Source organism: Macaca thibetana, chromosome 13 (genome assembly GCF_024542745.1).
Source record: "Macaca thibetana thibetana isolate TM-01 chromosome 13, ASM2454274v1, whole genome shotgun sequence".
In the NCBI taxonomy this organism is placed as follows: domain Eukaryota; kingdom Metazoa; phylum Chordata; class Mammalia; order Primates; family Cercopithecidae; genus Macaca; species Macaca thibetana.
The window spans coordinates 45,919,095-45,935,415 of record NC_065590.1 but is presented as its reverse complement, the minus strand read 5'-3'; the positions used below and the strand labels follow the sequence as shown (position 1 = coordinate 45,935,415).

Here is a 16,321-nt window from a genome sequence, read left to right as displayed (position 1 = left end):
GAAACATAGGAGAAAATCTTCGTGACCTTAGGAAAATACTTCTTGGCCTACAATACCAAAAGCATGATCCATAAATGAAAAATTGGACTTCATCAGCATTTAAAATTTCTACCTTTCAAAAGATACTATTTAAACAATGAAAAGACAAGCCATAAACTATGAGAAAATATGTGTAAAACACCTGATAAGGGGTGTGATCCAGAATCTATAAAGAACTCTCAAAACTCAATAATAAAATTTAAAAACCTAATAAAAATAAATGGGCAAAAGAGTAAACAGACACTATGAAAAAAAGGATTTCCATGCCAAATAAGCATATATCATTAGATGTGCTGAGATACAACATCATTAGTCCTTAGGAAAATGTAAATTAAAACCTAAATGAGGCCAGATACAGTGGCTCACACCTGTAATCCCAGCACTTTGGGAGGCCAAGGTAGAAGGATCACTTGAACCCAGGAGTTTGAGACCAGCCTGGGCAACATGATGAAACCCTATCTCTACAAAAAAATAATACAAAAATTAGCCGGGTGTGGTGGTGGATGCCTGTAGTCCCAGCTACTTGTGAAGTAGGAGGATCACTTGAGCCTGGGAGGCAGAAGTTGCAATGAGCCAAGAGCACGCCACTACACTCCTGCCTGGGCAACAGAACGAGACCCTGTCTCCAAAGGAAAAATCCCATACCAAGTGCTGATGAGGATGTGGAGCAACTGGAACTCTCATATATAGCTAGTAGAAATGCAAAAAGGAATGGTCAATTCACACATTTTTATAATAGTTTTATTCATAATTGCTAAAAACTAGAAATACTATAAATGATGTCCTTTACCTGGCAAATGGGAAAACAAACTGTGCATATAAAAAGAACATTGGACTGGGTGCAGTGACTCAGACCTGTTATCCCAGCAGTTTGGGAGGCCAAGGTGGGCAGATCACAAGGTCAAGAGATTGAGACCATCCTGGCCAACATGGTGAAACCTCGTCTCTACTAAAAATACAAAAATTAGCTGGGTGTGGTAGCGCAGGCCTGTAATCCCAGCTACTCAGGAGGCTGAGGGAAGAGAATCACTTGAACCAGGGAGGCGGAGGTTGCAGTGAGCCAAGATCGTGCACTGCACTCTAACTTGGACAACAGAGTGAGACTGCATCTCAAAAAAAAAAAAAAGAACATTGAGCCCAGGAATTCAAGACCAGCCTGGGCAAAATAGGGAGACCCTGTTTCTACAAAAAATAAGAAATTAGTTGGGCATGGTGGTGCACACCTGTGGTCCCAGCTCCTCTGGTGGCTGAGGTAGGAGGATCACCCAGGAGGTCAGGGCTGCAGTAAACCTTGATCGCACCACTGCACTCCAGCCTGGCTGACAGAGTGAGATGCTGTCTCCAAAAAAAAAGGAACAAATTTCTGATGTACACATCAATATGGATGAATCTCCTATACGTGAAAGAAGCTGGGTTCAAATGGCTGCATGCTATATGATTCTACTTATATAATGTTCTGGAAAATACAAAACTATAAGGATAGAAAACAGACAAATGGTTGCCAGAAATTGGTAGTGGTAGGTAGATTGACTTGACAGGGGAACAAGGGAATTTTCTTTGGGGTGATAGGACTATTTTCTATGTCTTCATTGTGACAGTAGTTATAAAACTGTATGCATTTGTCAAAACCCACACCTGTACACTAAAATGGTACATTTTTCTTTATGTAAATTGAACCTCAAAAAGACTGGATTTAAAAAATCAAAATAGAATTACTTCTAAATTAAAAACTAATCCCATTTTAATAAAGCAGAGCTTCTATTGATTCTGTGAAGATAACAGTATTGCTTCTTTATTCTGCAGTTTGCGGGAGGTATTTATTCCAGGTTGGAAGCACAAATCAAGGCCTCGGTGCCAGTCAGTGCACGCCAAAGCAGCTCGGAGAAAAACACAAGGTAAATCAGCATAAACTAAACTGGAGTGTCACTGGCTTTGAAGTGAATTTTTTTTTTAAGATAAATCATATGAACACTAGAAACATATAATTTGAGTTTGGTTTTATGTTTTGTTTCAGTGATTATATTATCAAGGCACTAATTAGAATCAGATTTTAACTTAAAAGATAAAATCTAATGAAAGTATAGCTTTGTGGAATTTTTAAAGTTTTCTGCTCGTTGGACTAGCTTCATTCTGAACCAACTCCTGACAAAAATGTAAGCTATAGTGCTTCTGTGAAGTAGCAGAATTTTTGTACTGTTTGTAGATCACATATTAATACTTTGTATAAATCACTGTAATCTTTACCATTCCTTGCTTTATATTTTATTTCTCGTAATAAAATCTAACTGGTGGGTCTTGTGTCATTTTACATCACAAGTTTTCTGTTAGAGATGAACATTTGAACATTAATATTACAGATTCTAATTCCTTATCTATAATTCTGAAATGCAGAAAGTTCAAAAAGCTAAAAGTTGTTTTCATACATTTGTAGCAATTCAAACTTGCACTGAGCTGCTGTGATACCATTTATATTTTTTATTCATCCCACTTACATTTGATTATGGGGCACTGCTCCAGATCCATTATATACAACGTACATAACATATTATCTCTGAGAAAGAACAAATCTGAATTCCAAAAATACATCTTCCTTTAAGAGTTTTAGAAAGTGGATTACAGAGCTGCAAGAAGATTTATTAAACCTTGATGTTGCCAAGTCAGCATAATCTAAAGGAGCACCAACTTCCTATTGTTTTAGAAGCAACTCTGACCTCCTTTTCTGTTTAAAAAATCTAGGTCTAAAAGTCGTTTTGGTCAAGGGCGTCCTGCATAAAGCACCTTAAAATAATAAGTAAAAAGAGAGAAGGCACACTCCTGGACATCTGAAATTGCTCACTTCTTGAAGATCTTCAGAACAATGACTTCCAACTGTTTTATGTTATTATTATTTTAATCCACATAAATCATAATGCTAAAAGAAACATATAGTTAGGTTTTATGAAAATCTAATTGTAAATACGAAACTTTTAAAATCTGATTTTCTTTTAGTATGATTCTAGGCTATGTAGAGAGCAATTATTTACAAATCTGCATAGTTGAGATGCCCAGTGTTTTCCTTTATTTATTTGAAAAAGAAGAGGCCTAAACTGTCAGGTAGCTAAGTTTTTTTAAGACCTTAAAAGTTAGGGGAACACAACTGGTAGTGTTACCATGCATGTGTGCTGATTGTAGTATGTCTTTGGAGCTGTAAATCTTGAGATAGCATTGAGAACTGCAGTTTGTGTGATGAAATTCCCAATGATGCTAATTTTAAGTCTGCATGAATGTTAAGGAGTGACAGGTCTCAAGACTGCATTAGATAAAGTTTCAGGGTAAGGTATTTCAGTACTGTGTTGGGCAGAAGGGTTAATTTTTTTCAGCATTATATCATGGAAAGTACAATGTTAATCCAACTTTTTTTTTCTTTCAGTTTTTAATGCTTTTCTATTGATCATCTGAGCTGGAATTACTGATTATTACCTCTGTCCTCTGTGAAACTAGTGGCATTCTGAATTTGGTAAAATAACCATTGATAGTTTTAGGATAGTAAATCATTTCTGTTGTATGAGACACCCACTATACAGTTCTCAGGGCTCTAAAACCCAACCATATTTCTATAACCATTCAAATAACTACTTAAAACAGTTATACTTGCTAGTTCGAGATGTCTAAAATTTTCCAAATACAATAGATGGGTGAAAAATTGCATATATTCAAGAAAAATCAAAATAAAATTCTATTTTATAAATCATGTTTAAATTTTTCTAACCAGGCAGAAAGAGTGCTCAGGGAAAATTTGTTCCAAACTATAATCATATAATAAATGATGTGTTTGTAAATTATATGTAGGTCTCTGAAAAACTTTTAAGATGCACTGTTTCTATTTTTTTAAGTCTTAATTTGCCTTATAATTGACATTTCTTCAAATTATTCAGAGAACAGACTTTAATGTGTGACAAAAGAGCAATTTCCATTGAAATGTTGAAGTGTTACACTCAGTTTACACGTACAGAAATCATTCTTTTTAGTGAGTCTTTTAGTTGATAAATGAAGCTAGATGTTATTTGATAATCTTGGCTTTGCCAAGGTTTTTGAACTGCTGCTTGGAAATTTTGTTCCAGTTTATATTTGTTTCGATTGTTTGATACTGTGGAAATAGACTTTTATTTTCTAAAGAAAATGTCTTGTAGTACATATTATATGTAAGTACTCTGTTAAACACCAGAGTTTTTTTGTAGCTTACTGTGTTTTCTGTTAAAAGGATTTGGGTTTGTACATGTAAACAGTGCTGTAATGGTCACTAGATAAGGAAAAAATACATATGCTCTTTCAATTTTTAACTGATGGTAAAAAGGCAAACTGCTTCTCCCCTGAGGGGACTGTACCACTGAATTGATTTTACAAACCAGAATTTATCAGAATTTGATTCTCTTCAGAATGCTTTTGGCCAGGTGCAGTGGCTCATGCCAGTAATCCCAGCACTTTGGGAGGCCGAGGCAGGCGGATCACCTGAGGTCAGGACTTTGAGACCAGCCTGGCCAACATGGCGAAACCCCATCTCTACTAAAAATACAAAAAGATTAGCAGGGCGTGGTGGCACACACCTATAGTCCCAGCTACTCAGGAGGCTGAGGCACAAGAATTGTTTGAACCCGGGCGGCAGAGGTTGCAGTGAGCCGAGATCATGCCGCTGCTCTCCTAGCCTGGGTGACAGAGTGAGACTCCATTTCAATTAAAAAAAAAAAATGAATGTGTTTTTTATTTTGTTAATGTTTGTCTGTTATACATAGCACAGGTACCACAAACATTTTACTTAAACTCTTAATAGCATTTCTTTTGCCAGATACTTCAATATTTCACCTTACATTAATCCTGGATTCACATTTCTTTAATCGAAATAAATGTTAATGACAAAAGTTGTTTGGAAAGTCTATTTATCTGAATTATTCCATCTTCTCAGAAAAAAAGTCCAGAGTGGCTCTAGATTCCACAAGTTTTCATGGAAAGTTATCTCTACTACAAGGTGAAATTTTTAAGTTTTAAGATTATTTTAGGCCAGGCACAGTGACTCACTTCTGCAATCCCAGCACTTTTGGAGGCCAAGGCAGGAGGATTGCTTGAGCCCAGGAGTTCAAGATCGGCCTGGGTAACATAGTGAGACCTCGTCTCTACAAAAATAAAAATTAAAAAAATTAACCTGGCATGGTGGCATGCACCTGTGGTCCCAGGTATTAGGGAGGCTGAGGTGGAAGAAATGCTTGAACCTGGGAGTTCAAGGCTTCAGTGAGCCATGATTGTGCCACTGCACTCCAACCTGTGCAGCAGAGCAAGACCCTGTCTTAAAAAAAAAAAAAAAAAAAGATTATTTTAAATGAGGTTATGCTGGTAAAGATTTACCAAACATTTAAGGGATAAAATACTTCAGAAAAGATGATCTGATAACAATGCTGATTGTACACAATTGCATTTATTTGTTACTTTCCTTCTTCACAATACTCAGCCAGCTACAGTGAGATGTGCTTATTGCTTTGGAAGCTGAGGCTGAAACTCTGTCAAGCTCGTCTACTAAAGGCACGTTATAATATAAAAACAAACCAAAAAAATGGATTTTGTCTTTAATTCCTGGAATTAATTCTGCAGCCAACTTTCAGCTATTCACTGAGCAACTATGTCACACCTCCCAGGACTGGGATACCTATCCAGTTTAATTCTAATAGGCTAACTCTCTGTCTCTTATTTAAAGCTGATCTATTGGGGAAGATGGTACAAGAATAATATTATTCCACCCTTTTAAGATTTTGGGGCAATTAAATGAGTTAATAGATCTAAAACAACTAGCACAGTACTTTCTGGCCTATAGTAAGCCCTCCATAAAGGTTTGCTATTATTGTTGCATTGTTATGTTAATATGTGGAAGGTACCCTAAATTCTTTGAGAGTTTCATATCCCCTTTCCTGTAACTTCAGTTGCTAAGACTGTGTATGTGTGTGCGTGCATGTATTTAGTGCAAGAAGGGAGGCACCTAATACTTTCATGGTTTCTATGGCATCATTTGAGATTTAAAAGAAAATCGTATTAAATGTCTTATCTTATTTAGGCAAAGTAAGTGGCATTCGTAGAAAGAGCTAGGTAAAGAATACTGTTTCCTGATACGTGGTAGGGAAGTATGTGGTAGGGAGCTATGCTGTTTTCAAAGAGGCTTCAACTGAAGGACAGTAAGTGAAGGCCATAGCGAAGTCTAATAGCAGCTCTCTTTCTAAGATGTATCTTTCCTTGAGAAAATATAGCCAGTTTGGTTCTTACTATTTGTTTATGAACACAGCCAATTCTTAGCAAACTGAAGGTGATGGTCCTAGTAGTTGCTATTTGTTGAATGCTTTGGATATGCTGAAGATCATGCTCCTGATATATTCTTTATCTTCTTTAACCTCACAACCTCCCCCCCAAAAAAATTGAGCATTATCCCATTTTACAGGTGGAAAAGAATGTTCAGCGAGGCAAAGTAAACTACATACTGGGGTTGGAACCTGGGCTTATCAATACATTCCAACACCTTCTTGAAATAGTTTTCCCTTGGGTTGCCTGAAAATTTTCTCTTAGAGGCCTCCTGCCTCACTGGCAGCTTCTTCAGACTGAAAGCAGGTAACTGCAGCACGCTTTCTGTAGTTCTAGACTAGTTTATTCAACTGTCTGCTTAACATTTGTACTTGGAGTACCAGTAGGTATCTCCAACTTAATTAACATAATCAAAACAGAACTTGTGATATCCCTTCCCATTCCTGCCCCTAAACTCCCTGCTTATTCAAACTCATTCTTTTCCAGTTCAGTAAATGGCATTATTGCCTACCGAAGTGCACAAGGCAAATATCTAGAAAGTATTCCTTACTCTTCTCTTTTCTTCACACCTGGCATTCAATTTATCAGCTAGTCCCATACCTACTGCACATCGATTTGCTTCTCTCTATCTCCACTATCACCACCCCCAGTTATTAACATCTTTTGCATGAAGTGCTACAAATGCCTCGTAAGTAATTCCCCAGCTTCCATTTCAACCTCTGTATAACTTGTTGTGCACAAAACAACTTTCGTGATTTTTCAGTGTGACTCAGATCACATCACTCCCCTGCTTAACACTAATAGCATCCCATCAAACCTAGAATAAAATCCAACCTTCGGGCTGGACGCAGCTGCTCACGCCTATAATCCCAGCACTTTGGGAGGCCAAGATGGGCAGATCACTTGAGGTCGGGAGTTTGAGACCAGCCTGACCAACATGGCAAAACCCCATCTCTACTAAAAAATAGAAAAATTAGCTGGAAATGGTGGTGGGTGCTTGCAATCCCAGCTACTCAGGAAGCTGCAGCAGGAGAATTACTTGAACCCGGGAGGTGGAGGTTGCCGTGACCTGAGATCGTGCCACTGTCTCAAAAAAAAAAAAAAAAAAAAAAAAAAACCATCCCAACCTACACTAGTCCTACATGGCCTAGCCCCTGGCTGCCTCTCAGACTTCATTTTCCCTCTTAATTACTACGTTGGAATGTAGTAAGTCATTCCCACCTTTCCATTCCTTGACATTAGCCATTCCCGCTGTCTAGAAGGCTGTTATAATTCAGGTTTTAGTTTAGATGTTACTTCCTCACAGGAGGTATTTCCTGTGTGCTTAGTATAAAATATCCATCCAAGTCACTCTCATCACCTCATAGTTTATTTCTGTGCATACCTGACATTATTACTCTGATACTTTCCTTCCTTTATTTGTTGGTTTTGCAATCTGTATCCCATGATAAAATGTGAACACCAGAACAGAGACCTGGTCTTCTTGACTACTGCTATGTCCCCAGTGCCTAGAACAGTGATTGGAGCAGCTGGCACCAAAAACCTTTCCTCTGGAGTTCATGTTTTTGGGTGGTATCTCCAGGATCTGGACTGTCCTCAGCCTGGCATCATCGTAATCTGTATCTGTTGGAGTTGCAGCAGATAGAGGCCTTGTCACAAATACCTTGTCATGGGTTCTCGAGATCAGTCTGTCACCTATAGAAAGTTATACTAGATTAGTTTGATGTAGACATGAGTCCAGGTGAATTCTGCTGAAATCTGGGCAGCTTCAAGTTCTGAGCAGAATAGAAAGTTAAGTAAGCTGACCTGAGGCCACCCTTTTATCTCAACAGTATATTAAACATGAACACTTGGATAATAAGTAACCACTGCAGCATTTTATGGTGAAGATGCTATGGAATTATGAGCATCTCATAAGCTCACCAAAGTGATTAGGTAATTGTTTTCCATCCTTATATTTTCCCACCTTTTCCCACTTTTTTCTTTGTCTAAAAATAAAATTATAAACGGAAAAAAAGAATGAAGAAAAATGAACAGAGCCTCAGAGAAATATGAGACATCATTAAGCTTGCTAACATACATCTAATGGAAGTTCCAAAAGGAGAGGAGCGAGAGAAAAGAAGAGAAAAAAAAAATTAAATAAATAGGGGCTGAAAACTTTCCAAATCTGATGGAAAACTTTACACATACAAGAAGCTCAACAAACTCTAAGAGGTTAAATGCAGAGATATCCACAAACACACATTATAGTAAAAAATGGTCAAGGACAAAGAGAAAAGCTTGAAGAAGCAAGAGAAAAATCCTTACTTATGGTTGGGCACAGTGGCTCACACCTGTAATCCCAGCACTTTGGGAGGCCGAGCCGGGCAGATCACGAGGTCAGGAGATTGAAACCATCCTAGCTAACATGGTGAAACCCCATCTCTACTAAAACTACAAAAAATTAGCTGGACATGGTGGCATGCGCCTGTAGTCCCAGCTACTCGGGAGGTTTAGGCAGGAGAATTGCTTGAACCCAGGAGGTGGAGGTTGCAGTGAGCCAAGATCACACCACTGCACCCCAGCCTGGGTGACACAGCGAGACTCTGTCTCAAAGGAAAAAAAAGAAAAATCCTTCCTTACAAGAGAACCCCAGTAAGATCAACAGCTGACTTCTTATCAGAGGCAGTGGAGAACAGAATGCAGTGGATAACAGCCCAGGCACAGTGGCTCAGGCCAAGGAGGGAGGATTGCCTGAAGCTAAGAGTTCAAGACCAGCCTGGCCAACACAGGGAGACCTCTACAAGTAATTGTTTGGGTTTTTTTTGTTTGTTTGTTTTTGTTTTTGTTTTTTTGAGATGGAGTTTTGCTCTTTTCACCCAGGCTGGAGTACAGTGGTGTAATTTCAGCTCACTGCAACCTCCACCTCCCAGGTTCAAGTGATTCTCCTGCCTCAGCCTTCCAAGTAACTGGGATTACAGGCCACCACACCCAACTAATATTTTGTATTTTTAGTAGAGATGGAGTTTCGCCATGTTGGTCAGGCTGGTCTCGAACTCCTGACCTCAGGTGATCCATCCGCCTTGGCCTCCCAAAGTGCTGGGATTACAGGCGTGAGCCACCGCACCCGGCCTTACAAATGAATTTTTTAAATAGCCAGACATAGTGGCACACACCTGTAATTCCAGCTACTTGGGAGGCTTAGGTGGGAGGATCACTTGAGCCCAGGAGTTGGAGGCTGCAGTGAGCTATGATCACACCACTGTACTCCAGCATGGGAGACAGAGGGAGATCCTGTCCTAAAATGAAGGAGAAGGAGAAGGCAGTGGGATAACATTCAAAGTGCTCAAAGAAAATCTGTCAACTAAAAATCCTACATTCAGCAAAAATTGTCTTTCAAATATGAAGACAAAATAAAGAGATTCCTAGACAAAAATTGAGATAATTCATTGCTATCAGACCCACTGTACAAAAAATACTAAAAGAAAGTTATTTAGGTGGCCAGGCACAGTGACTCATACGTATAATCCCAGCACTTTGGGAAGCCGAGGCAGGTGGATCACCTGAGGTCAGGAGTTTGAGACCAGCCTGGCCAACATGGTGAAACTGCACTCTACTAAAAATACAAAAATTAGCTGGGTGTGGTGGCAGGCACCTGTAATCCCAGCTACTCGGGAGGCTGAGGCAAGAGAATCACTTGAACCTGGGAGGCAGAGGTTGCAGTGAACTGAGATCGTGGCATTGCACTCCAGCCTGGGCAACAACAGTGAAACTCCACCTCAAAAAAAAAAAAAAAAAAAAAAGTTATTGAGGCTGAAACAAGTGACTCTAGATACTAATACACAAAAGCATTAGTAAAGATGGCATGCATATTTATTTTCTTAACTAATTTTAAGCAATTGAATATGTATATAATTTTATTGTTGGGACTATACCAAAGAAATGTGATGTATTTGCCAATAACAGCACAAAAGAGGTGGATGGGAGCAAAGCTATATTGGACTAAGGAAATGACTCCCAGTGGTAATACAGGAACAAATGAAGAGAACCAGAAATGAGAAATAAATTTGATACAATAAAAGCTATAAATATATATTTATAGGCCAATGCAACAAAAGCTGTAAGTATATTTTTTTCTCCATTTTCTTCCCTCAGCTTTTTAAAAAGGTATAAAAGTAAAGTAATAATTATAGCAATATATTACGGGGTTTGTAACATATATAGAGATGTATAACAATACCACAAGAGGAAACAGGGAATGGAGCTATATACGAATAATGTTTCTATATCTCTTTGGAATTGTAAATGTGAAGCAGATTCTGATGTTAACATGTATGTATGGTAAGCCCTGGAGCAACAACTGAGGAAACAATTCAAAAAATATATAGTAAAAAATCATTTAAAAATTAATGTTACATCAGAAAATATTTACTTAATGCAAAAGAAAGGAAAAGAGGAATAAAGAAACAGAAAACATAGGAGGCATGGAGAAAGCAAAAAGTAAACCAGCAAAAGTAAATCCAGCTATATAAATAATAGCATTAAATGTGAATATGTTATCCATCAAAAGGCAGAGAACATCAGACTAGATAAGAAAACAAAATCCCAACTAAACGCAGTATATGGGAGACAGACTTTAAATTCAAGGATGGATGGATTAAAAGTAAAAGGATAAAAAATTATATAACATGCAAACAGCAACCATAAGCAGGAGTGGTTATACAAAATAGGCTTCAAAAAATTATTAGAAATAAAGAGGGACATTTTATAATAAAAGGGTCACTCCATCAGGAAGATACAACAATTATAACCATATGTGAACCAAAAGCACCAAAATTCATAAAGTATAAACTGCCAGAACTGAAAGGGGAAATAACACAATTCAACAAGAATGGGCTTTCAATAATGGATAAACCAATAAGGCAGAAGATTGACAAGGAAACAGATGACTTGAACAACACTATAAACCAACGAAACCAACAGACATCTATAGACACTCCACTCAACAACAGCAGAATATACATGTTTCTCCAGTGCATATGGAACATTCTCCTGGATAGACCATGTGCTAAGCCATAATACAAGACCCAATACATTTTAAAGGAAAGAAATAATACAAAGTATGTTCTCTAACCACAAAGGAATTAAAAATAATATACGATAACCACAATAGAAATTAGAGGCTGGTGTGGTGGCACACATCAGTAATTGCAGCACTGAGAGGCCAAGTCTGGAGAATCACTTGAGCCCAGCAGTTTGGGACCAGCGTGGGCAACATGATGTGACCCCCATCTCTACAAAAATTTATTTTTAATTAGCCGGGTACAGTGGCACATGCCTGTAGTCCCAGCTACTCGGGAGGTTTAGGTGGGAGAATTGCTTGACTTAGGAGATCAAGGCTGCAGTGAGCCATGTTCAAACCACTGCACTCTAATGTGGGCAACAGAGCAAGACCCTGTCTCAAAAAAAGAAAGAGAAAGAACAAGGAAATCTGAGAAATCCACAGATATGTGGAAGTTAACATACTACTGAGTAACTAATGGGTGAAGGAAGAAATCACAAGGGAAATTAGGAAATATTTTGAGATAAATGAAAAGAAAGACAACATACCAAAACATATGGGATGTAGCTAAAGCAGTGCCTAGAGAGAAATTTGTAACTGTAAATGCTTAAATAAACAGGAAGAAATAATGTAGGATAAACAGGTTTAAAGATCTAATATACAGGCTCGAGCTGTAGGCATGCAGGGCCGGAGACGCTGCAGACCCACGACCTGGAGCAGCTCGGAGGTGGTGAATAATAGCTCTTCACGTCTGCAATAAAAAATGGCCTGCAATAAAACTACATTTCAAAAAATAGGAAAAAAACAATAGGAAGAGTAAAAAAGTTGAAGAGGCAGAGCCGGAAGAATTTGTGGTGGAAAAAGTACTAGATCGATGTGTAGTGAATGGGAAAGTGGAGTATTTCCTGAAGTGGAAGGGATTTACAGATGCTGACAATACTTGGGAACCTGAAGAAAATTTAGATTGTCCAGAGTTGATTGAAGCATTTGTTAACTCTCAGAAAGCTGGCAAAGAAAAAGATGGTACAAAAAGAAAATCTTTATCTGATAGTGAATCTGATGACAGCAAATCAAAGAAGAAAAGAGATGCTGCTGACAAACCAAGAGGATTTGCCAGAGGTCTTGATCCTGAAAGAATAATTGGTGCCACAGACAGCAGTGGAGAATTGATGTTTCTTATGAAATGGAAAGATTCAGATGAGGCAGACTTGGTGCTGGCGAAAGAGGCAAATACGAAGTGTCTTCAAATTGTAATTGCTTTTTATGAAGAGAGACTACCTTGGCATTCTTGTCCAGAAGATGAAGCTCAATAATTGTTCACATTGTTTTTTTATATATATTTTTATATATATATATAATTTGGGTCTTGGATTTTGATTTACTAGTGTGATGAAATAACTGCATCCTAATGAAAATCAAGTTTGATATGTTTGTTCTGAAAGTAGCATTGGAAGAGTTGTTGGGGGGTTTTTTGCATCCATAGCACTGGTTACTTTGAACAAATAAATAAAAGCTTTCTGTAGTTGCTTCTTTTATCAGAAAAGAACATTTGATACCATGGTATATTATTTCCTCTTCATTAAAGAACAGCTTTTCTAAATGTTGGGGGAAATGTCCATAGTCATTACTCAATCAAAACTTGTGTTCTTATAAGCCTAAGGACCATTTTAGGTTTTTAACATGTCTTTTTTTGTGTGTGTGTGTATCCATAAAATGCATATGTAAATTTTTCTTTGTTTTTAAGCATTCACCCAAACAAAAAATCACAGGTAAACCCATGTTTCTGAGATGCCATTATTCCAAGCAAAATAAGAAATAATCACTTCAAGTTAAATTGAAAATTTTCCTGAAGCCATACATTTCAAGGGAAATAAGTAATTCTAAATAGGACAATTTAAATTGGATAATTTTAAAGTATCTATAATTGCAGTGGTTTTTTTGCAAATTTCCTAAAAGGAAAGATTTTATCACTGCCATCGCAGCAGGTTTTCTCATCCAGATGAGGACACTAGACAAATGCTAGTGTGTTTTAACTAGCTGAACAAAACTAAGTTAAATGAAAATTTAAAAATTTCCCTAGTGAGCCATTCCTTAACAAAATGTTGAAATCCCTGTTGCTACATTGACTAAAAGGTAATGATGAATGGAATATGTAAGACTTGGCTTATATAAACCTAATCAGATGGTTAGAGATATTGGCAGTTGAGGACCTGCTGCCGTAAATGTGTGAACAACCTTTTGTAAGCTGACCTATTGACCTGCATGTTTTTTCTTTACCCCAACTGATTCCTTACATGTAGGCTCAATCTTCAGTTATTTGCTTTACTAGTTCCACAAAAGCCAGGAAGAACAACTTTGTAGTAATCAGAGTGTTATCCAACTGTATATTGTTTACTTGATTGTAAATACTGGTGAACCAGTGGTTAATAAATAGTTTTATATTCCTTTATGCAAAAAAAAAAAAGATCTAATATACAACATGAAGACTATAGTTAGTAATAGAGTATTTTATTAGGGATTTTTGCTAAATGAGTAGCTTATAGCTGTTCCTGCCCACAGAGAGGAAAATGTATAACTATGTAAGGATGATGGATATATATGTTCATTTGTTCCACTATAGTAACCATTTTACTGTATATGTGTATGTTATATCATGTATACCTTAAATATACACAATAAAAAATAAGAAAGTTTTTTGGTTTGTTTTTTGTTTGTTTGTTTTTGAGACAGAGTCTCATTCTGTTGCCTAGGCTGGAGTGCAGTGGCGTGATCTCAGCTCACTGCAACCTCCACCTCCCGGGCACAAGCAATTCTCATGCCTCAGCCTCCCAAGTAGCTGGGATTATAGGCATGTGCCACCATGCTTGGCTAATTTTTGTATTTTTAGTATAGTTGAGGCTTCACCATGTTACCCAGGCTGGTCTTGAACTCCTGGCCTCAAGTGATCTGCCTGCCTTTGCCTCCATAAGTGCTAAGATTATAGGCATGAGCCACCACGCCCAGCCATGAAGAAAGATTTCAAATCAAGCACTTAACCTTCCACCTTAAGACACTGGAAAAAGAATAGCAATTAAAAGCACACTAAAAGAAAATAATAAAGATGGAAGCAAATGAACTAGAGAAGAGAAATGCGATAGAGAAAAACAAAACCAAAAGCTAGGTTTTGAAAAGATTTTTTAAATTGGCAAACCTTTTAGTTAAACTAAGGGAGACTCAAATTACTAAAATCAGAAATGAAAGAAGAGATATAAAGAAGATAAACAAGGCCGGGCATGGTGGCTCACGCCTGTAATCCCAGCCCTTTGGGAGGCCGAGGTGGGTGGATCACGAGGTCAGGAGATCGAGACCATCCTGGCTAACGTGGTGAAATCCCGTCTCTACTAAAAAATACAAAAAATTAGCTGGGGGTGGTGGCGGGCGCCTGTAGTTCCAGCTTCTTGGGAGGCTGAGCGGGAGAATGGTGTGAACCCGGGAACCAGAGCTTGCAGTGAGCCGAGATTGCACCACAGCACTCCAGTCTGGGCGACAGAGCAAGACTCTGTCTCAAAAAAAAAAAAAAAAGAAGATAAACAAAAAGGCTTATAAAGGAGTACTATGAACAATTGTGTGCCTTTAGATTAAATGAGCAAATTATTAGAAAGACACAAACTACTGAAACTGACTCAGAAGGAGAGAAAATATGAATAGCTCTATAACAACTAAAGACATTGAATTGTCCAACACTGCCTACAAAGAAAAGCCCAGACATCACTAGACAAAGATATCACAAGAAAAAGAAAACTACAGACCAATATCTCCTATGAATATAGATGCAAAAATCTTCAACATACGCTAGTGCAATCCAGCAACATACAAAAATAATTATACTCCAAGGGAAATTTATTCCAAGAATGGAAAGTTGACTTAATATTTGAAAATCAATTAATGTAATACACTGTATCAATATAATTTTTTTTTAAGTTTCACAATTGGCTGGGTGCGATGGCTCATACCTGTAATCCCAGCACTTCGGGAGGCCGAGGCGGGCAGATCACAAGGTTTGGGAGTTCTAGACCAGCCTGGACAACATGGTGAAACCCCGTCTCTACTAAAAATACAAAAATTAGGCATGGTGGCATATGCCTGTAATCCCTGCTATTCGGGGGGCTGAGGCAGGAGAATTGGCTTGAACTTGGGAAGTGGAGGTTGCAGTGAGCCAACATCACACCACTACACTCCAGTCTGGGTGACAGAGCAAGACTCTGTCTCAAAAAAAAAAAAAAAAAAGGTTTCACAATCATCTCAATAGATGCATAAAAAGCAATCGACAAGCCCAATATTTTTTCATGATAAAAAAAACAGCAACATAGAAGGGAACTTCCTTAACTTGATAAAGGACATCTACAAAACACCCGCAGTTAATGTTACACGTAATGGTGAAGAAATGGATACTTTCCCACTAAGATCAGGAACAAGACAATCCCATTCTCAACATTTCTATTCAATATTGTACTGGAGGATCTAGCCAGAGCAGTCGGGCCAAAAAAATGACATAAAATGCATCTAAACTGGAAAAGAAGTAAAACTGTATCTATTCAGAGATGACCTGATCCTGTATGCAGGAAATTCTATGAAATCACTAAAAAAAATTAGAACAGATAATTGAGTTCAGCAGCACTTCAGGATATAGGATCAATATGACAAAATCAACTTATTTCTATACAGTAGCAATGAAAAATCTAAAATTGAAATTAAGAAAACAACTTATAACATCAAAAAATTAAGAGCTTAAGGATAAATTTAACAAATAGAAAACATTCTGAAAACATATTCAAATAAAATATTGTTGAAAGAAATTAAAGGCCTAAATAAATGGAAAGACATCCTATGTTCATGGATCATAAGACTTAATGTTGTTAAGATGGGAATATTCCTCAACTTAATCTA

General features: G+C 37.7%; 1 protein-coding gene and 1 pseudogene across 3 annotated transcripts in view; both read left to right on the top strand.

The window, feature by feature from the left end:
• SANBR (SANT and BTB domain regulator of CSR) overlaps window positions 1–4,946 on the top strand; it is a 57,619-nt gene extending 52,673 nt beyond the window's left edge. For both annotated transcript variants that reach the window (XM_050753469.1, XM_050753468.1), the window contains 2 exons: window positions 1,843–1,934; window positions 2,776–4,946. In XM_050753469.1, coding sequence (XP_050609426.1) covers window positions 1,843–1,934; window positions 2,776–2,812 — 129 coding nt within the window. In that variant the 3' untranslated portion in view covers window positions 2,813–4,946. The remainder of the gene's footprint in view (window positions 1–1,842; window positions 1,935–2,775) is intronic.
• Window positions 4,947–9,928: 4,982 nt separating this feature from the next.
• On the top strand, window positions 9,929–15,671 carry LOC126933613 (chromobox protein homolog 3-like; annotated as a pseudogene). The gene has a single exon (XR_007718680.1). The product of XR_007718680.1 is annotated as a chromobox protein homolog 3-like (transcript).
• Window positions 15,672–16,321: the final 650 nt, after the last annotated feature.